The sequence below is a fragment of the Columba livia genome, chromosome 12 (assembly GCF_036013475.1).
Source record: "Columba livia isolate bColLiv1 breed racing homer chromosome 12, bColLiv1.pat.W.v2, whole genome shotgun sequence".
NCBI classification, from domain to species: domain Eukaryota; kingdom Metazoa; phylum Chordata; class Aves; order Columbiformes; family Columbidae; genus Columba; species Columba livia.
Window position 1 is genome coordinate 16,799,638 of NC_088613.1, and position 22,455 is coordinate 16,822,092.

General features: G+C 38.9%; 1 protein-coding gene across 12 annotated transcripts in view; it reads left to right on the plus strand.

The window, feature by feature from the left end:
* TENM1 (teneurin transmembrane protein 1) overlaps positions 1-22,455 on the plus strand; it is an 814,857-nt gene that overhangs the window by 668,405 nt on the left and 123,997 nt on the right. For 9 of the 12 annotated variants that reach the window (XM_065077940.1, XM_065077943.1, XM_065077939.1 and 6 more), the window contains 4 exons: positions 2,294-2,532; positions 12,843-12,995; positions 18,131-18,330; positions 19,769-19,979. In XM_065077940.1, coding sequence (XP_064934012.1) covers positions 2,294-2,532; positions 12,843-12,995; positions 18,131-18,330; positions 19,769-19,979 — 803 coding nt within the window. The remainder of the gene's footprint in view (positions 1-2,293; positions 2,533-12,842; positions 12,996-18,130; positions 18,331-19,768; positions 19,980-22,455) is intronic. The other 3 variants (XM_065077945.1, XM_065077947.1, XM_065077949.1) reach the window with 3 other exon arrangements.

Here is a 22,455-nt window from a genome sequence, read left to right on the forward strand (position 1 = left end):
TACTCAGATTCGCTTATCTTTTTTCTGTCTGAGTGCTGTTGTACCAAACAGGAATAGCTGGTATTCAACATAAGCAACACAAATATTTTCTTCACATGGTGCATCAAAAGACTCCTGACATGTAGGCACTGTAATCTCAATGCAAGCTAACTGGTATTCTCATTTACCTTCTTTTCATGTAACTGCCTGAATAAAGGCCCTTTAAAAGATAAAGCTGCCCTGTGATACTTTTTTTTTATTTTCTATGATCTGGCATTTTGAAAACTGTAACCTACCTTTTAAAATCTTATAACGGAAATACGTAACATCATACTCATTACACCGTTTTTGCAATTACCTTTTCAGGAACATGTATTTACAATATTCTTAAAGTCAAATGTCACAGTATAACCGTGTTTCATGCTCTTGAGTGTTTGATCCAGTGTACATCCTGCTGTGTATCCATCAAAGAAATTCCACCAGCATGGATTAATTGATCCATATATGTATTCAAAAACTTGTCCTGTGCCTTGCTGAAGGTGTAAAGGTACATTTGTCATTGGGAAGATTCTGGGCTGTGTCAACGCTGGCCAGTTAACTTCAGTTGTGAGGTGTGTCTGTGGCTTTTGGCTTGCTGGCATCATAGTGCCACCTGATTCTAAATGCATGATCTTCCTTCAGTTTTGGCAGAAACAACTGAAGACAACTTGCACCCCCAGCACAAGTGGCATGGTAATGCTTTCAGGGCACTTGCACAGCGCTCAGCTGATGGAAGAACAGAGAGATGGGCTGTGCAGGAACCACCAGCAGCAACAGCCACAGGTGCTCTTATTCAGCAGGGTACTGGTGTGAATGGAGCACAGTTCAAAGCACCTGAGATACAAGTGGGTCATTGCTTCCCATCAGTATCTGGCTCCCAAGGCAAAGAGCTGGCAAGCTCAGGAGAGTTGAATGCGGTTCTCTAGGAAATGCCTTTCTGGGTTGGGGTGCTCAACAGAAAGGCTCCAGAGATCGGGGCTAAAAGGCCATGCGGTGGCAGCCCTGTGGCCAAGGCAGCCCGTGTTCTCACAAGCTGTGCAGGAGCAGTGCCCCTCACCTGCCATCTCAGATCAGACCTCCTGGCGTGGGACCGAGCGCCACCAAGATGCTCTGCACTTCTTTGGGTGCATGCTTGGCATGAGATTCAGCTAATCTGTGCCTGTCAGAAAATAGTGCGCTCGGGAAGCTTGTTCACATAAAACAAGGGAAAGTTGGTGTTTCCGAAAGAATATGTGGTTGCTATGGTCAGCCTTGAATATGTCCTTTTTTGCTACAGTTTCTGAGCACATAGCAGAGCAAGTTATTGTTTAAACTTAAATATCCTTTCCCAAATTCTGTTGGAGAGTACTTGCCAGTCTTGAAAACCGTCCATCTTCCTATAGACAACCACTCGATGTTTCTGCAGCAGAGCCTGTTCTGCAAGGCACATTTCTGTATCTTATTTTTTGTGCTAATGTAGGTCTCTGCTTTTTTTTCTGGAAGGCAATCAGTCCTCCAAAATATGCTGAAATAGCTCTCCAAATGAATTCTTTCTTAGTATGTTTGAGAATCACCACAGTAGGCAAAAGCATTTTAAGAAAAACTGCTCTCAAAATAGCTCAATTAAGAATACTAAAGACATTGTACTTACCTGTGCAGCAACTACAGTCCTTCAAAAATGGATTATCCTTGTGGATTTTTCTCTTTTTTTTTTTTTTCTTTTTTTTCATTTTCTTTCTTCCTTTTTCTTCTACCTTTTTTTCTTTTTTTCTCTTTTTCATTTTTGTCTGGTTTTTGTTTGTTTGTTTTTGTTATTTCCTATATTCTGGAGAGAATCCAAAGTGAAAATAAATATTCAGAGTACTAGTGGCTTCTGCACTTTTTTTGTACTTTTGGTGAGATAAATCCGGTTGTGTGTTTGTGGATGGAGTGGGTGTTGCTGGCAATGATTCCCGTGTCTTGGGAATGCCCAAGTAGCAAAGCACATGGGGCTGCTCGTATTGCAGGACGCCCCAGCGGTTCACTGCGAAATAACCTCTCCTCAGCATTACTCCGAACCACTACAAGGATACTATAGAAGTCATTCACGTTATATTGTTTCACTAAAAAATTGCTGGAAATCTTGCAGTGTGGTTGAAAAACTTCCAGTGCAGAGGGTATTCAAATGCACATTTTCCTGCCTTTGTATTTTCTGTGGATATATGTGGTATTTATCACACATTACTTCTGTAGTTCCTTTTGCTTCTTAAATCACAAACTGGTTTTTACATCATGGTTCTCTGTCTTCTTTTTGTAGGCATTTCCTATTTAAACATGGATCTGGGTCTTCAGCTATCTTCAGCGCAGCCAGTCAGAACTATCCTTTAACATCCAATACTGTTTACTCTCCACCTCCTAGGCCTCTTCCTAGAAGCACCTTTTCTAGACCCACCTTCACTTTTAACAAACCCTACAGATGTTGCAACTGGAAGTGCACTGCTCTGAGTGCCACTGCTATTACAGTCACCCTGGCCTTGTTGCTAGCCTATGTCATCGGTAAGCCGCTCTTGCTTTTCTGTGCTCAATTATTCTTTACCTTCGCTGTTCTGTTGTCTTGCCTGCTTTCACGTTAATACAAATCCTGTTTGCCACTGGGTGCTTTGTAAATTCTGACGAGCTAAATGCTAGGTTGGCCAGAGGTTGAATACAGCATGGAATTCTCATTAACTTTCTACTCTGTTAACCTTGATACTGCCTGATAGAGAAAGAAATATTATTCAAGATGACATGTTTATACTAGCAGAGGACTCCTACTGATGTTAATTGCTGTGATATTCTTCTTAAATTAAACATTTGATTTTTATATTAAGCCTTACAACATTGTTGCTGTTAAAGAATTATTCAGCAATGATTGATAACTCTTAATTGTATTTCTTCAGTCTAATCGTGATTCAAATCTTCCGTTTTGTCCTCTTCATTCTTATATGCTTGGACAGAATGACAGCTAGCTCTAAAAATTCGTAGTATTTTGAAATATGTTTTCTAAGTTACATTTTGCTGTCCCTTTATTGAATTTATATTTCAGAAAAAATGTTACATAGATTGGAGGGCGTTTACTTAATTTCAAACTCATCTTTGTAAGTATCTAACTTTGCAATTTTGTTATCATGATAGATTGACAGGATTTATCAGAATAGCAAGAAACACCTTCCTTTTTTTGTAAAATAGGTATATGGGAAATGGGACTACAATCATACAGGAGAGAGCAAGTCTTTGTGACTTACTATGACATTTTGGCTGAACATTAATTATCACATGGGTTTTTCAATCTGAATTGAAAACATTACAAAACACTCAGTGTGTAGAATCTTAGAATGCGACTGTGACTTGTAAACATATTGAAATCTAATTAATTTTTGCTGGTGTGATGCACTTTCTTGCATGCACTCTTGCTTTGTTGATATAGGGGCCAGTTTACAGATGGGCATGAGCCAAAGTATCACCAGCATCTTATAGCTTGAACAGGAATAACGCTGGGTCTGCCTGAAAGAGTGGTTTATACGTAGTAAAACTTGTACAGAGGTACAAGTACAGATACCTCCAAACTAATAAGTGGCCACTAATTTTCTCTGTTCCTTATATAAATGTCCTTATAGTGAATATTATTAAAATTTCAGTCATTTTTTTCCAGTGTGTTGTGGGGTGGTTTTTGGTTGGTTGCTTGCTTTGGGGTTTTTGGGGGGTTTTTTTTGTCCCATAGGGAAAAAATTCTGGTTTCTATCAGTGAGATGCTCATCAGGAGGGATTTTTTCTGACATCCTCATCTAATGCAGATGGGAAAGCAGATTTGATCATTTCGGGTGTATGATTATTTGAAAGCACCTGAGGATCTAGTAAGCTACATTAATTGCAGATTTACATAGCAGCTGGTGAGCATATGCCCTCAGTTAGGACTAGCTGTATAATTTTTGCAGCCTCATCTGTTTGCTACACATATATCCACCCACACCATTTCGATTTCATCTGGGTGAAGTACTGCCTGTTTCATCCCTGCTTAATTTCAGTCTGCCACTGAAAATTTCTTAACTTTCTAGAGATATGCTGCTACATGTCATCAGCCCAAGAAAGCCCTGAGTGCATCATGTCGTCATGAATTAAAAAGCTCTGTATGAATTTCCTGTAGATGTGTCTGTATTTATCTTAACCTGATAACATAAGGGTGTAACATGTTTTCTCTCATTGGGCAGAACAAGATAAAATGAAGATGTCTTTGTATTTTAGAAATTATTAGTATTTCTAGTTATGTTTTCTATAGAAAAATGTAAATCTCTGAATCCAGAGTTCTATTTCAGAAAACTTTCCAAGATGCTGTTATTTGCTCTTGCTTCTCCAGGAAATTTTTCAGCTGCATAAGCCTTCCTGCAGGTTCAGGTCGTATTAGCTAGCTTATTCTAAATTAATATTCATGCTGCCCATTTCTGGTTGTTTAAATATTTAAAGAAGTTCATGATCTGTTCTTATGGGTCAGGTATCTTAGTTCTTTCCCTTTTGTTAGGTATGAATAATAGCATATAAAATATTTTTAAAGTTTACTTGTTCTGTAAGTTTTCATGTTTGTGTATCTTTTCACATCCAAAATTGAAATGTTCACGTTTTAAGTAAGAGTAGTTGAATATACAAAATCAGGTTGTATGTAACGCTCTGAAGTTAAAATCCACTCCCACAAGTATTTTCTCTTTGCTCCCCATGGCTCAGGTCCCTCAGTCCTCACTCCAGGCAGGTTTTCTTCAAGTCAGAGGTAATTATGTCCAAGCAATGGCTACAGACTTAGGACCACACTGCAAAACAAAACTCATTTTAATTTAAGCATCAGATTTAACCAGGGATCAGCTAAGTGGTTCTTGCTGGAAGAATAAGGGAGGTTTTGTAAAGGCAAAAGTATTTTCACCTTCGTATTTTATTACATATTCTGCATTAACTTATAATGAGCTATGATTTCAGGCTAAATGAAAGTAGATAAAAATTTAACATTAAGCTTTTTCTTTCCCTTATAACTCAAATGTGCTTTCTCAAGTATCTTGCACAGACATTAGGTGCATGAGCTACATATTCCTGTTAAAAATAGGCCCAAATTGCAGCCTCGAATCAGTCGGAACATTCCCAAAGTCTTGGAAATGCAAAGCTTATTCCAGATCAAAAATTTGCAAGTGGCTCTTCTGTTTGTAACAAACTGAGACCTGTGCCAGAGTCCTCTAGGCTGTGATTTCTTTTCAATCAAAAGTTAAAGAAGCAGAATGTTTTTGTTCTTTTATTTTTCAGTATTTCCCTATTATCAGGGAGACTCAGTAAAGAACCTTTTACTTGAGAACACATATTTCTTCTGTATTTTTTCTCCTTTGAACTACTAGTAATTTAAAAAATTCATTTTCTCTTTTGGCCTATAATCAGCATGTTTATTATTTGGTCCTTTCTGAAACAAATTTGACTGTTATATGGACAGTAAGAAAATTATGGAACCCTGTAAATGTTTCTGTAACAGCTGATTTATTGAAAATCTTTAGTCAAAATATTTAGTTTCTCAGGTAAAACACATATTTTCATTTTAACAGGAGTAATTTCTGTGAATAGGTTCTAAAGTCATAGTACTTACTCCAAAAAAAAACTCATTTCATAAAGCAAATGTTTAGTCTCCACACCGTAAATACGTTGAGTTATTTTCTATCATGTAAAGGCATACGTACTTTTTTTCTTCTGTACTTTCAGGTATGTTGAGAACTGTAATGGATTTATTGTGTCCAGTTGTGGCCCCTCAGTTCCAGCAGGACAGGGAACTGCTGGAGAGAGTCCAGTGCAGGGCAACAAAGATAATTAAGGGAGTGGGGCATCTCCCGTGTGAGGAAAGGCTGAGGGAGCTGGGGCTCTGGAGCTGGAGAAGAGGAGACTGAGGGGTGACCTCATTCATGTTTACAGATATATAAAGGATGAGTGTCAGGAGGATGGAGCCAGGCTCTTCTCGGTGACAACCAGTGATAGGACAAGGGGTAATGGGTACAAACTGGAACACAAGAGGTTCCACTTGAATTTGAGAAGAAACTTCTTCCCAGTGAGGGTGCCAGAGCCTGGCCCAGGCTGCCCAGGGAGGTTGTGGAGTCTCCTTCTCTGCAGACATTCCAACCTGCCTGGACACGTTCCTGTGTGTCTGTGTCTTCCTGCTCCATGGGGGGATTGCACTGGATGAGCTTTCCAGGGCCCTTCCAACCCCTGACATTCTGGGATTCTGTGATTTATGGCAGTTTGAGACACAATTGCTTGAATTTGCCCACATAGTGGGCAGTAAGGCAGGAGAGCGGTTGGGTCACCCAGCAGGGAGGGTGCCGGTGGTGCCCGTCAGGGGCTGGAGCAGCTTCACCAGCCACTCCTGGGAGCAAACGGAGCATTTGGTGGAGCAGGGTGAATTACCAGTGCAGTGAAAGACTGACTGGGGAACACAGGATAGCGGCTCTTCAGACAGCAGCATAAAATGGGCAAAACCTGCCTGCTGGCAGACTCTGTGTCCGGAGGGCGTATGAGCTGTGTGTGTTCTAAAGATTTATGCAAAAGAATGCTGAAATTTAAAGGAAAAAAAAAAAATCTTCAGGGAAAATTTTTGAAATCCGGTTACCTTGAAGTTTTTCTGCTTTTGATTTTAAAACAGAAACAGATTAAGCCCCTGGCTCTGTGTTGATGTATCCTTGTCTGGCACAAGGTGTTCGAAAGGGCTGAGCTGCATCGTGTCACCATTCTAGGATCAGATATTTACAGAGATGGCACCTTGTGAAAGAACAGTGTAGAAAAGAAAACTGAAATTTCTCTAATACTTTTAAATAGTCTATTTTTTTCTGGTAAGATCAGGACCAGCAGACATTGCGTACATACTGATGTTCAAAGGCTATGAAATAAATTCCACACTATCAGATGAAAGGCAAGAACATATCTGTTTGATTCAATTAAGTCCATAGTTGTGTCTTCCGTTGGTCTGTGTTTCTACAAAGAGTATAAAATATGCTATTGTTGTGGAATGGTATACTAAATATTCTCTTTTATAAATCTAATTCTAATAAAAACCTAAGAAGCCATCAGCAATTAAAGAAGAAATTTGACCAAAAATTTAAGAGTAAATAAGGCAAATACAAGAGAGAGAATAGGAAATATTTTTTTTTCTTATAATTTTTCAGCACCACACCATTTTCTTTAAGTATAATACAATGCTGGATGTGGCTAATCTATTAAGTTATTTTTAGCCCATTAGTAAGTCAGATTTTTCTTTCATGATACCTTGCCATTTTATCAGTAGCTGATTTGGACTTGCAAATCGCTGGTCCTATTGATCAGAGGTGCTGCACTCCTACAGTTCCTATTGATTTCAGCAGGAGATGCAAACATTCAGTGCCATTGAAAAATACATCCCACGTTCTTAGATTTAACCATCCCTGACTACAAAATGACTGTTTTATATACAAATGAATTTTCAAGTATGAATATGAAGTTGTCCCTATCCTTCATGATAATATCACTGTTTATGAGTATGCACTGGAGATGGGTGTTGGGTCTTAAACTATACGCATACAGAGGGTGAGGAAATTAAAACCTCTCTGCTGTCTGCCACTGTGACCTGTCATTTCTCACACGGTGTGCAGGGTAGAGGAGTGATGATTTCAACATTGGGAAGGGCCAGGCCAAATTTCAAGCATGTATGCATCTCAATACATTGATTTATAATATTGGTTGCATAGCTTTTTACAATATAAAACAGAAATCCTTAAATCTGAGAACTCAAAATTATGCAGAGAAGGCTCAAGGGGAAAATATGCTGATTTTGCACTGAAGAATATCATGGTGTAGTAAAGATTGCTAAGTGTTTCAGGTATACGGGAAAGCTGTGATGCAGATGTGCAACTCCAAAATGTTGTGGAGCTCCTTAGTGGGAAACCAGGCTAGTCATTGTACATCCCAGTAGGAGGATTGCAGGAGAGGAGGTGGGATTTCTGTTCCCAGGTGTAAAAGTGTATTAAATACAAAAAGAAGAAGGCTTGAGAAAGAGGAGGATGCTTGGGAGTTAAGTTGGCTGTAACAAATATATGGAAAAATCCTTATTTCATGAAAGGCCATATATAGTACAAAATAAATTATCACTTCAATATGGATTTTAAAAAATGCTCAATTTGAATCAAATATTAAGAGTGTCAAATTCTGAAATTTGGTTAGAGCAGAATGATGTAGCATTTCATTTACAAAATGAACTTACGAAAGAAGAACACCCCTTTTGTAGGTCAAGGTCAGAACTCTGCTTCTGACTTATTTGTGTTCAGGTATTTTCACATTGCTTCACCATTACTGGAGCTGAGGCACGGATGCACCCATGGCTTCGTGCCACAGTGAAATCCGGTTTTATAAGCAGAACCTGCTAGCAGTTATAGAAAATAAATACTTTTCTGGCACTTGGTCAGAGCAGGTGCAGAAAGAATAGTCAGCTGCCTATATATGTTCTACTACAGCTCTTCTAAAGTCGAGGCTTCAGGGGGATGATCTACGGAGATTTTGTAAAACAACTGGAAACAGCAGAGAAAGCTAAACAAAAGCCTTTAGTGGAGGTCAGCAATTTGGAGAGACTTCACATTTATAGGATTCTTGTCCTCTGAAGTTCATCTTGTGGGTTGATAAGTACTTATTGCACAGGACTTTTCTGACATCTCCTCTCCACTGAGAGCCTCTTTTGCACTGGAGCCAAGCCTCTTATTCATCTTCTGCCAAACGTGTAGCACAGGAGTTGACAAGCTGTGCTTACACAGAAGGTAGATAAGAATAAATTAAATTAGATCATTGGCTTCATAGCAGATGGCGGGTTAATCCAGTTTACAAAGTGAGATCTGAAAAAAATGCTTATATATTTGTGAATATTTACTCGAGTATGCCACAGAATTGCAGGGACCAAGTTAGTTTATCTGGAAATATGAGTTTATTTAGATGTTAAACATAATAAACAATCTGGCCATTTACTTCAGAGCTAAAGACCCAAGCTTTGGTTCTGAACAGGGCACAACTGGTTTCATTTACAGCAGTAATGTGAAACAACCAAAAACCTGCCTCTGAATGGAGAAAATCCCTAAGGCAGCATAAAGTCACAATAGCTTCTTGTGTCTTTGTTCAGTGAAGGAAATTTATGGGAGGGGTAGATGATATAGGCCTTTGATTTATCTTCTTCTGCAAGAGATCTGTTCCATACCTAATAATTACTTTTTGCCTAGGAAACATAATAAATTAGCCAAGAAAAGCCCTTTACTATGAGTGAAATCTTCTGTATTCAAGAGGGAGATTGTTTAAGGTTACCCTGAGTGCTCGGCCATGCAGCCTGGCCAGAGCAGGTAACTGAGGAAGCAGCTTAGCTTCAGTATAATCCTGTGGCATCCTCCAAATGTAGCATCTGCAATAACATCCATAATGCATGTTGCGGGAAGAAATAAAAAAGTACATCCACTTTTGTGCTACAATTTTATCTGAAACTTTGGATTAAACAGGGCTATCTAATAAAACCGATATAAAATAGAGGTATGGTAGTATCCATCATATAAGTTCTGTCTCCAAATAGTATGTTAAGAGGGTCAAAATTTGCCCTCAGATATTTTGCCTTTCTCCAGATCACCTCAGCAAAAGCAATGGTCAGCTCTTCTCTTGGCAGAATGCAACTCATAAATAACACAGAGCAAAGTAATAATGTCATGATAGAGGGGGGAATATACTGGAAGTTCAGGCATGACAAGAAAGAATATCTGTACAGATGAGCAAAAGCCAGAAATCCACTAGAAAAATCAAAGAGGGAATGACTCAAAAGAGAAGTTCTTTTGAGATTTTTAATGAAATTCAGTACGTGCCTACTTATTTCTAGAGAGACTTGAGACAGAGAGATTTGAAAGTTTTATTTAATCTTATTCGGTGAAATAAATGTGTATTTAAAACAGGATGTACATATGTTGTAGGAAACATGGGCTTTATAGAAATTATGTATACCCTAGGTAAAAGAAAAGTATTGTGGAAAATGAAGAGGCAAGGTAAGGCTCTGTGTCTGCTAAATAAACATTTATTACACCCTGTAGTTAACTTCTGAAAAAGGTATCTCTAAGAATTAATGCCTTTACTGCTCCATGTGGTCTGCTTAGTACTAGAGTGATACCTGGGTCTGAAAGTTATTTCTCAAGAGCTAATGTAATGAAAATTGTATTGGTTTTAAGATTGCAATATGACCAGGTTCCTTCAGTGATAGAAGTCATTTATTTTAATTCAACTAGGCCTCATTTTCACAGCAATGTGCTTGGTTGTTCAAGCACTCCCTTTTGCACGTTGTTTAACCTGAAGCTGGTATACCAGTATCCCATGTCATCTCCCACAGGCTAGAAGTGCAAGGCTGGCAGAGCCCATCATCTCCACAGTACAGCTGGTGTTTCTCAGGGAGGAAACTGAGTGTCAAACATCCATACAAACAGTTTTGCGAGCTTGCCAAGCTTTGGCACGAACTGTAAAAACAACAACACTTCCCCAGCCTGAAGGAAGACAAAGCAAGCAAACTATTTGAATAGGTGCAAGTGGATGACAAAATGCATAGTGCATGTAATCTGGAAAAGACATATAGTAAGGAGAAAGGCACATTACGTATTCAAGTCCTTGCTTTGTGACACACCCTCTGCAGCACATGCAAATGCTATTTTAGGAAGTGAGTAATAGCAACAATGGAAAGAGCATAAGAAAGCAATTAGATTATGTTAGTGATTCTATAACCACTAAAAGCTTATTGATGTGTGCAGTTATATTTTCTATCTAGTGTTGGTCTGTTTTAAGTGCTGACATAATTATTTGCATTAGTATAAATGAAATGTACATTCATTAGTTATCAGTCCCATTGAGCTTTGTTCCTTTTTGTTGTTATTAACTGTTTAAATTATAATAATGTCCAGAAGCTCAAGCCAGGAGCAAGAGCCACCCGCTCTAGAGATGTCAAAGCACGTTGATTTTGTTGTACCTTCTATACGTGGAAGTAGTCTGTCTTGCATTAATAAGCTCAAAGATCAGAGCTTAGGTCTGTGTGATCTGACTGCAAGACCCATTTCAAAGTATTAGCATGGTCCCTTGATGATTTCAAGTCCATAGAATATGGAGCAATCCAGGCACATCTGTGGCTTGAGATCTTGCCATTAACACTGGAGTAAGCTTTTAGTAGCTCTTCTGGGGGATGGGAATTTACTGTCCGGTGGTGTGTCTCCAGGCCCCGGATCTGATGGTGAAGCCATGGTTTGAGAATTCAGTAAATTTGTCTCTCTTCTCCTGAAGCCAGTAGAAAAAATATAAGTGTGTCACAAATATAGTCGCCTCACTAATTTGGTAGAAATGCTCTCATTTGCTTGATTTGGATCCTGTATCTGTTGTTGAGTGATTCAGGAGTGCACAGATCTGGAATTAATGATTGTAGATCAGCAGCTTTGCATTCCTGTGGTAATTTTGGTAATCCCTTGCCAGGAACCCACTGAAGGCATGGGGGTTTGCCATATAATTTAACTTTCTGGCATGCAAGGAAGGCTTGTGAGCAAACACAGAGAAAGTGAATAATGGACTCTGTTTCCTGTTTGTATTGGGATTTTTTCCTTAAAGTGTGTGCAAGTCCAAAAGAAAACCAACGTACTTTCTAAATGCAAGACCCATTCTAGATCACACTTACTGCTCCTGAGGGCCTCTGAGGTTCCTACATGATTCAGGAAGAGCAAATATATTGCCTTTTAGGCTCCCACTGTGAGCAGATGCTGCTCAGTGCAAATTGCTGCATGTGGCTAAAGTGCCTGCTACCCAGGGTTTGCTCTTCATGCGACAGTTTCAGCTCCTCTGTTGGGGGTATTCTCAATCCCTATTTTAGTGGGTCATCTGTCCTCCCTGCCGAGTTACTTCAGTGCTAAGGCAACCACTTCCCTGGAAGAATTTGTCCTCCTCAGTAGGACCCAGGTAATTGTCTAGAGTGACTGCAATACTATTGTAGTATGCCTAAAATAAGATACTCAGTTGCTGTCTTTCTCTGACCATCCTTCGATGCCTCAGATCACAAACAAAAGGAAGGAAAGGAGAAAATTGAATGGTTGTGTAGGCAAAGTGGAGCAGGCTGCCCGCGTCTATGGTAAAAAAGAGAGTTTATAACTTCATAAAACGATCAATTGAGTAGATTTCCCAGTGCATACATAAATAACAACTATCTCTATACATAACAACTAACTCTATATATTTCTGCTAGTATGTGTTGTAGAATAATTGTGTTTATTTTAGCTCTAGACCCAGTTTTTTATCTGCAGTGTAAATCTACGGAGTCAGTGTTTTCACTGATGTTTAGCATGAGTGAACAGATTTGAGAGTGCAATGAGCACAGTTTCCTTTAGAACCGGGTTGGAAAGGTGAGAAGTTTTACTTGGTGTCAGTGCTTCAATCAACAAACTCTGAGCTCTTTGACAGTTGAAAGCTGAGGGACAACGTTAATGTAGCATTAGAATCTGTCGCACAATATTAAATTCATTCAACTTCTATCCTTTTAATTGCAAGTATTTCTGTTAATTGCTGTAGAAATGCACCACCCTGATCTGGCTGAGCTCCAAAAGGAAGTGTGGAAACTAATTAAACATAGAGTTTTAAGTTGAAATAGTAAATTGCTCATTAGACCTCTTAAAATTCTGATTTACTGCTAACAGAAAGAAGTAATATTATACTTGTCTTTGCAGAAACTGGGTCATATCATTCTTTCTTAGTCTGACTGAAGGTGCTGTAGCTTAGATATCAATTAATTGGTCTTCATTTTTTTGCAGCAGTACACTTGTTTGGTTTAACCTGGCAACTACAGCCTGTTGAGGGACAGCTGTATGAAAATGGAGTTAGCAAAGGAAATAAAGGAACAGAGTCCATGGATACTACTTATTCACCAATCGGAGGGAAGGTTTCTGATAAAACAGAGAAAAAAGGTACGTGTGAATGAGAGAACAGACATTACAAATATTTAAACATTACTGCGGTTCAGTTTCTGTATTTGCTGCAGTTTGAGAGTGTTTTGATTTCGGTTCTATCTTCTCTAGTATAATTTTCAAACAGGTACAAAAACCCCATAGCCAGATTGTTTGCTTTAGCAGAACTCTCACTGAACTGACCCAAGCTATTAGGAGGTAGTGTTCAATAGCAAAATAATTACCCTTTTTCTGTGAGAGGGGAGACATTGGAGCATTTGGTTTCTGTCTCAAGACAGGAGGGTGAGATCCTGTTCACCTTGTGCCCATGTGTGCAGAGAGTTCGATGCTGTCCTGTCGTGCAGACCAAAGTCAGGCTTAGGGAAAGTTAAACCCTTTGTACTGACAGGTCTGAATACGCAGAAATCTTAATGCTTTTAAAGGCATCCGGTTCTTGAAGACGTAAGCTGGAATACAGCATCCTGTTGCATCCCGGCTTAACCAGTCACAGGGAATCAGCTCGCAGGAACCTACTGAGGCTTTGCAAGGTGCCTGAGCCCATCTGACAGCTCTGGCTCTGTCCCCACAGCATCTCCCTGCAGCTCCCTGCGTCCCTGCAATGCTGCAGGGACCAAGACACATCAGTTCACTGTGGCAGCAGAAAATGGCTTCATTAAAAATTGAGAAGCAGGCTTCTGCCGTGGAAGTGGCTGACCCAGCTCTTTTGAAGGGGCAGAGAAGTGACAGAGCTGCCACAGGAATGGATGGAACTTTGCAGCCAGGAGTAGGGAATGGAGCAGCACTGTCTTGGAGATGTGCAATTACTTTCTTTCAAGTCCTCTCATCAATGTTCTCAGATCGCCTACTCTGGAATTAGTTAAAAGCTTTGGCCTGCGCTTCCCATTGACCACCATGCCGATGCTTTCTGACTGTAAGAAGCAGATGGCCTTCCCCTTTCTTTTTATGATACTCAGAAAAAGCAGATAAATCAGATCAGAAAAGGGTGAATGGGAGTAGAATATGAAACCAAGTCTTTCCAATTGTTAGGAAGAAGGTAAAATTATACTGAGAGCTCTGCAATGATAGGAGATTTCCAGAGATTTCAAATTTCAGAGCAGAGCAGTGATCTGATTTTGTGTGTGCCAGGTGAGATCTATGGCTGTAAATATGAGACAGGGTGGGACGTTGTTGCACCAGTCGCTCCAGAAGGAAGATTACATCTCACATCAATAGTTTTAACAAATACATGTGGCACAACTGGATAGAGATATTCGATAAATGAGCTACAGAAATATATGTAAGGAGACAATGATGATGTTATCCATTATTCCGTCCCTTACAATGGATTGGTAGTGAATTGCAGTAAATGTTTTATACGCTTTTGTATTTTCGTCCTGGTGAACTACGGAAAATACCTCAAGTAGTTCTTCTCAACTGCATTAAATAATTTCATCAATATATTACACATTTAATAAAAGCTTTTCCAAAGAGTTTGGCTTCCAAAGGAGGATGTGTAGGAAAAAGGTCAAAAATCTTAAAAATGAGATGCTTGAGAACAGAGAAAGGAATATGTGAGTCAATAGATACTCAGTGCACTGGGTAAAAAACCCAAAGCACCTGCCTTGCCGCAGGCAATCCCTGTGTCTCGTGTAGCTACACAATTCCAGCACAACACTAAGGCGTGGGAAGCTGTGGTAGCAGCTGCTTCACTGAGGGCTTATCCAGCAGTTTCTGAAGTCAGTCTTGAATGTAGCCAGAGTGTTGTTCAACTTGTCCCCTTCTGCCTTTTGGGGGTAGCCTGTAATCCAGGGTGTATACTAACAAGGAGTACACACATGGGAAAACACAAGAAACCTCATGTGGACTTAGTACTGGGCATTAGTACAGACATAGTTTGGCTGTGGCTAATTTCTGCTGCCTTTATTTCTTTACATCACTTTTAATACATAGCAGAAATCTTCTTCCAAGTGCTTTTACCAAATTTTCCATGTAGATGTGCTGGGAAGGCACATTTGGAAACAGACACCCCCTTCCACCACAGCAGGATATCACAGAAAGTTGATACTTCGCCTGTAAACTTCAAGCCTCTGATGTGATTTCACAGGGATGAATAACTACTGTCAGAAATGGTGACCTCCCATTTTCCCAGCTCAATGCAGTAGCACAGAATGCTTTTCCAGACTTTGAAAGCATATACTTTAACTAATCTTTTAATGAAAATCAAGTTTACAAACCAGCAAGCCAGATTTCTTTAAGAAGGCATTTTTATAGCACACTGACCCACGGCTATGAGTTAACATTTTAATATGTAGTAATGTGATTAAAAACTCAGACATCCTATTGACGCTGGTGTTTACCAGGGGAGTACAAGGAGATTGATTGTTTCAGGATCAGTAATAATCAGCATATGGGTACTTTCTTGTGAAGATAATTGGCACCACACTGTTAAGAGTTTTACTTTCTTGAAGCTAAAAGAAGCCTGTGATTAGGAATCTATCTCTGGTTTAGACTTGCAAGGAAAGTGTGCTTAGAAAAGATAGGGAAGAATTAATACCAGCTGGCAAGATTGCGAGCTGTACAAGGAATTGAATATAGATAATTAAACAATACTTTGTCATAAGAAAAATGTTGTTATATGAAAGGTGTTTTTAGAACAAGAACAGAAGTTGTATTGCAGCACTGTAATTTTAAAAGCTTCTCTTGGACTTTCTCAAGAAGGAGCAAGGAAGTCTACAAGAATAGTCTGTGAACAGTGTATCCTCAGATGCTTTTTTTGTACAGCCAAATACCTGCTTAGTTCAATTAAAAACACAGAAACAGAGCCAGATTATTTTTCTATAAGGGAGGCACAGTGCCTCAGTGAATATGAAAACATGCACTTCAGACCTGGCTTTTACAGTAGCCTTTTCATGCTGTGTGGTTGTCTGGAAAAATAGTGTTTGAAAGGTAGAGCTGCTGCAAGCGCATACTTTCAGTAGGTGGTAGATAATTATATATATTTTAATGTTACTATCGTGAACAGCAGCATCCACTTCTTTCCTGTGTAATGAGATAAAACTAGATCTAAGTGCATCTGGTTTCTTCAGAGATTGCATGAAATTATTACTAAAGCAAAGGCATTTTCAGCCAAATGTGGAAAAACTCAGTGATATGTTGTTTTGAGCCTAGCAACATTAACGTGGTATTCAGCATAATTCGATAACATCAATTAGTGAAAATACTCCCTGACAACAGACATAATGCTTTTTATTTTCAAAGAAACAGGCCTTCTCACTTCAACAAACTAAGAAGCAGTTACTGTATTTTAAAGAACCTTGAACACCGACCAGTAATGCCATTAACTTCAAAAACGATACTGTATCCTTGACTTTTTCTTAGTGCTCTACTGTCTTGTAATTGAATCACATTAATTACCATGTGTCAATATCACCAAAAAGTTCCTTAGTGTTTTACTTAACCCAGGGTAATTGCTTGCAAAGAATCATTAAGATTTAATATCTCTGGAGTACTGGAAGTAGGGGAAAAGGTTTTTAAATTTACATCAGCCAGGTTGGATCTTATATAGGTTGGGGTGGGAAGGGATCCACTTTCATTGCCCAACTTGGAATGTTTAATTCTCAACATTCAAGTTTTTTTCTGTGAAGCAAATTGGACAAAAGCAGTCTCACCTTGAATATTGTTAAAGCAGCAATTTGGAAATACTTTAGCTCCTGAACTAAGTAACAGGTGTATTTTTAGAGTATTAGATTACAAGTTCTGTGCTCTAAAAATAGATGCTTTCATGTGATAAGGTGTTAAAAGTGAGCTCCGAGCTCTTCCTGGAGGTTCGGTGGCACAAAGCAGCCATAAAGCTGGAAGATCCAGTACCCTGAGAATTACTTCTGCCTTGTAAATTAAATCCCTATTCATTAAGAATGCTAAGTACTTCCTACACTAGTTAAAGGCAACGTAAGATCCCACTGAGGATCTTTGTTATTAATATGTTCAGGGAAAAGCTGGCCCTGGCTTTGGTACTGCTGGTTTTGTTTCCAATGGCAATTTATAAAATTTCACGTAACTTATGTTACGTTAGTTATTTATATGCATTATTGTAAAAGGTGAGGCTCCAATCACTTTGACTGCTTCTCTTTAGCCTTCACTGTGATACTTGAATGAAATGAAACATAAATAGATGTGACTGCTGAATGCAATCTCCTTCTCTTGGCTGTTCCTCTGATGCAGCATACCACCTTGCATTTCTCTAGGCACAAGTATGGAAATGTGAGTTAGAGCTTTGCAAAACTTACAATGGAATTAGCTCAGATGTTCACAGCATTGGGTCTGTGATTTGCAGCATGTCAGGATGCCGATCACAGACAGGCATTAAAATACACAAAGATGGTGATAAAAGCCAGCAAAGCAAGCCAGCTCCAATTTAGTTTGGCAATGTCTTCTTTACACATTCCATTTCCCTTTCTATTTCAGCTCTCTCATACCCATGTGTGAAGTTACATGCTGTAGATGTCTGCAAATTTATTGTTAGGCATTACCAAATTATGCCAGTTTCTTTTGCCTGTCCCTATCCTCCTGCCCCTGTTACACTTCCATGCAGAAAGTTCAAGCCAAAACAGATGTTCCAGGACTAGATTATTGCTGCCATAATAAAATCATTAGGAATAGTGATTAGCAGAAACCTAGGCTTTGGACATGGGCTCCAACCTACCAGATTTGATGGATTTTATGTCCGCACTGGTGTCCATTTGTGTAGCTTATGCAATGCCCGTTCAGCAGCAGCCTGAGATATGTGCCAGAGGAAGCTCTCCTGCTGCCTTCTCTCCGTGCATTCTCAGTTGAATGGGTTTTGTTTGCATAGCTGATAGGTAAAGACCATGGTTTATGCAGCAGCACTCCTACCTTTTTAAATTCAGTAAAGCATTCCAAGATTTCCAGGGCAAAAATGCTCTGTGATGCCTATTGTCGTAAATATTGCATGCAAGCTTATTTGTATTTTTCAACTAGTTGAATAAAAAATGCAGTGGTTTCAGTGAAAAACCTTCCATTTAGGGGTTGTTTCAATACATTTAAATATATCTAAGGCACGTTTATACCTTGTGACCTATTATCTTCACCCACTGTGAATATGCAACTGACGGTTTCGTTTGTTCCTGGAAAATTAGTGTTTCAGAAGGGCCGGGCCATAGACACAGGAGAAGTTGAGATTGGAGCACAAGTTATGCAGACGATCCCCCCTGGTTTATTCTGGCGCTTTCAGATTACTATACATCACCCTGTGTACCTGAAATTTAACATTTCACTGGCGAAGGATTCTCTGCTGGGAATTTACGGCAGAAGAAACATTCCACCTACTCACACCCAGGTAATTAGCAATAATACTAATTCTCTGTGCTTGTATTTTCAGACAGCAGTGGATGCAGGTGTTCACAAATAAACTTTCAAAGGACGGGAGGGAGAGAGGGACCAGCCGTAACCACAAACAGCAGACTGTTCATCCCTTTCTTTTACTGAGGTCTAGCTATTCCCCCAAACTGTGCACTCAGGGGAAGGGACAAGGGAGGGGACAGTGTCACAGTGGAAGTGTCAGCAGTTGTGACCACTGGGATGTGACTGTCCACAGGTTGGACAGGATACCCGGTGCTGCTGTGTGGCTCTTGTGTCTGCTGTGCGGGGGCACTGGGATGAAGCACCAGATAATTTGAAAATGCTTTAATCTATTTATGACTTCATCAATTACATCATCAGTATAAAGAGTTAATTGAAAAAAAAAAACAAGTTTCTGGTTTTAGTATGAAGATTATTTTTGAGTGTTTACTCATAGGGATTTTGCAGGAGAAAACCTAGCTAAGCAGTAAGAAAATGCGATATTGTTGGCCACATGAAACTTTTTAGGCTTAATGTATTGGCCACATGAAGCTGTTCTTTCTACGCATGATAGATTCCTTTTGGCTTTCTTAGAGCAGGCTCAAACACCATAGAGGGTGACATACTTGTATATGGAATTATAGAAAGATTGTTTAGAAGGGACCTCTGGAGATCATCATGTAGTCTAACCTCAAAAATTATTTACTAGAATTTTGATCTTAGAAATAAGTGCTTTTAGCTGTCATTGACTTTAATTGAAGGTGGGTGTTTATATAAGCTGAAGTTGAACTTTGCTGAAAATCAGAATGCTTGGAAAAACCTGGAGAAATATATACATTTCTTGAACAGGGATTCATGGAAAGGTTTACATTGCTGTTGCTTTGAGCTTAACTGGTCTTAAAGTTCTCAGCAGCAACTTGGTTAGGTATCAAGAACTTCCATGTTAAAAATAGATATTTATTTGCATTAATAAATTTAAGTATAAACAAAAATTATATTTAAGTTTTTATCTATGATATTGATATTAAAGGACAAACATTTATAAATCTGTTGCAGAACAACAGGTTCTTTGCATTTGACATGAATCATTGCATAGCACAGGCACTACAGCTTGGGAATTTTGGAATTATTTGGAATTATTCCCATTAAAGAGATGTCATTTTTGAAGTAAATCTGCTGTATTTAGTGCACCAAATCTGAATTTACCCTGCCATAGCAAATGGCAAGTGGTGGTGCCAGATTTCTGACCTACCATAATGTTCTTTATATGGAACCTGAAGTTAAATAGACTGGGTTATGCAACTGCTGTCCACATTGGTGAATACTTAGACAATTTCTCTTAATATTTCAACTGTTTATCCCTGTTTGAACGAGGTGAGCAGAGTAGATTAATAAAAATTTGCCAGGTGGTTAATTTTTGCTCATTATTATTTCAGTTTGATTTTGTAAAACTGATGGATGGAAAACAGTTAATTAAACAGGAACCAAAAAACTCAGAGGAGCCTCAGCAAGCTCCCAGGAATCTGATCTTAACTTCACTGCAAGAGACAGGTTTCATCGAGTATATGGACCAGGGAGCTTGGCATATGGCATTCTACAACGACGGAAAGAAAGTGGAGCAAGTGTTTGTGCTAACTACAGCGATTGGTAAGAACAATTACAAGAAAATTGCTATTCTGATTATTACAGTAGAAACCTGTGTTTGAAAATAAATTATTGACCTCGATTCCAGCTTCTCTTAAGTATTCTCTTAAATATGCTATATTTCAGCGTAGTTTAATTAACCTCAGTGGAGCAACTTCGTGTTTATGCTAATGTTAGACAAATAGCAATATTTGTGTATTAAAGATGGATATTATCAAATTAATTAACTGTCAAGTTTCCATGTGTATTAAGATTTTTATACTATATCTTGAATGCTTGAGTAATTTGTGGTGTTATGTTGCTCAAAGTAAAAGAGATTATGTCTGCCCTCTCTGTTTACATGGGAACCATAAATCCTACAAAAATTATCCAGGCTTTAAGTTCTTATTTACAGTATTTTAGTCAGTTAGAAAATCTAAAAGTCAGCTTTTGTGGACTTGGTTGTGATCGTCGTTGATGGATGGGTGCTGTTATTTTATACAGTTATTCGAATGCACCATTTTGTTTGAAGCACAGAAGGCAAATAGAAGAGACGGTGTCCTGGTGGCACATCAGTTCCCTGCTGCCTTTTTATACATGGAGACAGTAAATGTTTGCAACTGTAGGTGTTGTTGGTGAGCAGTGCTCACACATAGGGTTTCTTTGGGCTTTAAATTTAGGTGAGGCGTTGTATTTATGACAGTCTCGGTTTGCTGCAAGACTTTAACCACTATGCCCTTTAGTTAACCTGTTCTACCATATGTTTAGCAAGATGTCTTTGCTAGTAACGGACATGCCATCTGCTCTTTAGAATGATTGGATGCTATTTTTACGGATGGTAAACACCTTGCAGAGCAGGACTGTATGATTCAAATACCAAGATTTGGAAGGACTTGCAGGAAAATAATTTAGAAATTGAGATAGAATTGTAATGACTGGTTTGGGATTAAAAGTTCATGTTTGCTCTCTTCAGAAAAGTAAATCTCTTACAAGCAAGAAAAACTGCCATTGTTCGATGCCATATGAGAGAACAATATTCAAGCAATTTATGAAGCATCTTCACAGATGGTCTGTGAGGAGTATGAAACCTGTCCAAACTCCAGTCCAGATTAGAATCCAAATACCTGCCCACTTGTTTATTTCTACTGTAAGACAGCAGTGTTTATATGGGAGGGTTTAACCAATATTTCATTTTTAAGTAGCATAACCTCAAAAAAAAAAAAAAAAAAGGAAATTGGATGCTGTGGTTCAGTTCTTAATACATTTGGTGGAAAATAATTTGTCCAAGCCTTCTCTGGCCAAGAAGCAGAACAGACTGGGTCTCACAGAGGGGAGCAGTGAGAGCCAGAGTGCGGCAGGAATCCTTATACTTCATCTCAGAAATGGCAGCAAGAAGACCCTTTGGGGAAAAAGAGGGTTCATGTTACAAGAATGTACTGTGGATGCATTTGAAAATAGTGCTAACTATTGTGTTTTCATAACCTGTCTAGCTGCTTCTCTTATTTTTATTTGCATAATGGTTCTTGGTTGTTTCTTTGAGGATTTACACACAAAGTATAATAATCCTTGAGCCTTGCTCCTTGCCCAAGACTGGGCTGGAATCATATTTGACATCTCTGCTGACAAAGGAATCAACCAGGACCGGAGATTGAAACACTCAGAGCAAGAGCTCGGGTGCATCTCTGCCGTGTGCTGCCGCTGGCTGTGTGAAGCACTCATGCCCTCCTCATAAGCATCTGTTAGGTAGTATTTCGAGTTGCTCAATGTTAGTTATGTGCAAAATTGATTTTGCTGACACTTCAGCTAAAGCTCTGATCAGACTTTCCCTTGAGGGGGTAATTTGCATGCAAAATCTGACATGCCTCGAGTACTTGCACAGACTGGATAAAGACCCCTCCCAAACTAGACATTGCATTGAGGGAAAGTAGCTTTTCAAACTGTTAATTCTTCATTTCAGATCAATGTAGGTATCATTTACCACGTGATTCTGGAAAACTGAGAAGACAGGCAAGTGTACAGATAGAGCAAGAGAAAAGTTGATAATGAATAGTAATACATAAATTTAATAAAGAGTAGCATATCTGTGAAAAAAACTTAATTCTGAAAACAAGCTTTTTTTTGTTTACTTTGAACTAGACATCTGTGTACAGGTTGTGGATATCTGATGAAGAGATACATATCAAATGCCTGTTCTTTGGTATAAACTGATAGCCTGAAAGGAACATTTATAAATAGCAGAAGAAGTTTCCAAGAGGAACCAATCCTTATCTATCCAAGTGCCCATAATAGGATCAAAATAAACTTATTTCAGTTATTTGTATTAGTTGTAGGATGGGCTTATAATCAATCTTCTGACAAGTTATGTTTGCGTTTAAAAGTATATCAGATTTGTTCCAATGCTATGCATTTTCTTGAGAGAAGTTTTTCCTCCCAAATCACTTGCTGTGGGTGGATACTCTTCAAAAGGACCTGGGTTTTCTTCTTTTCCCCACAATGGTTA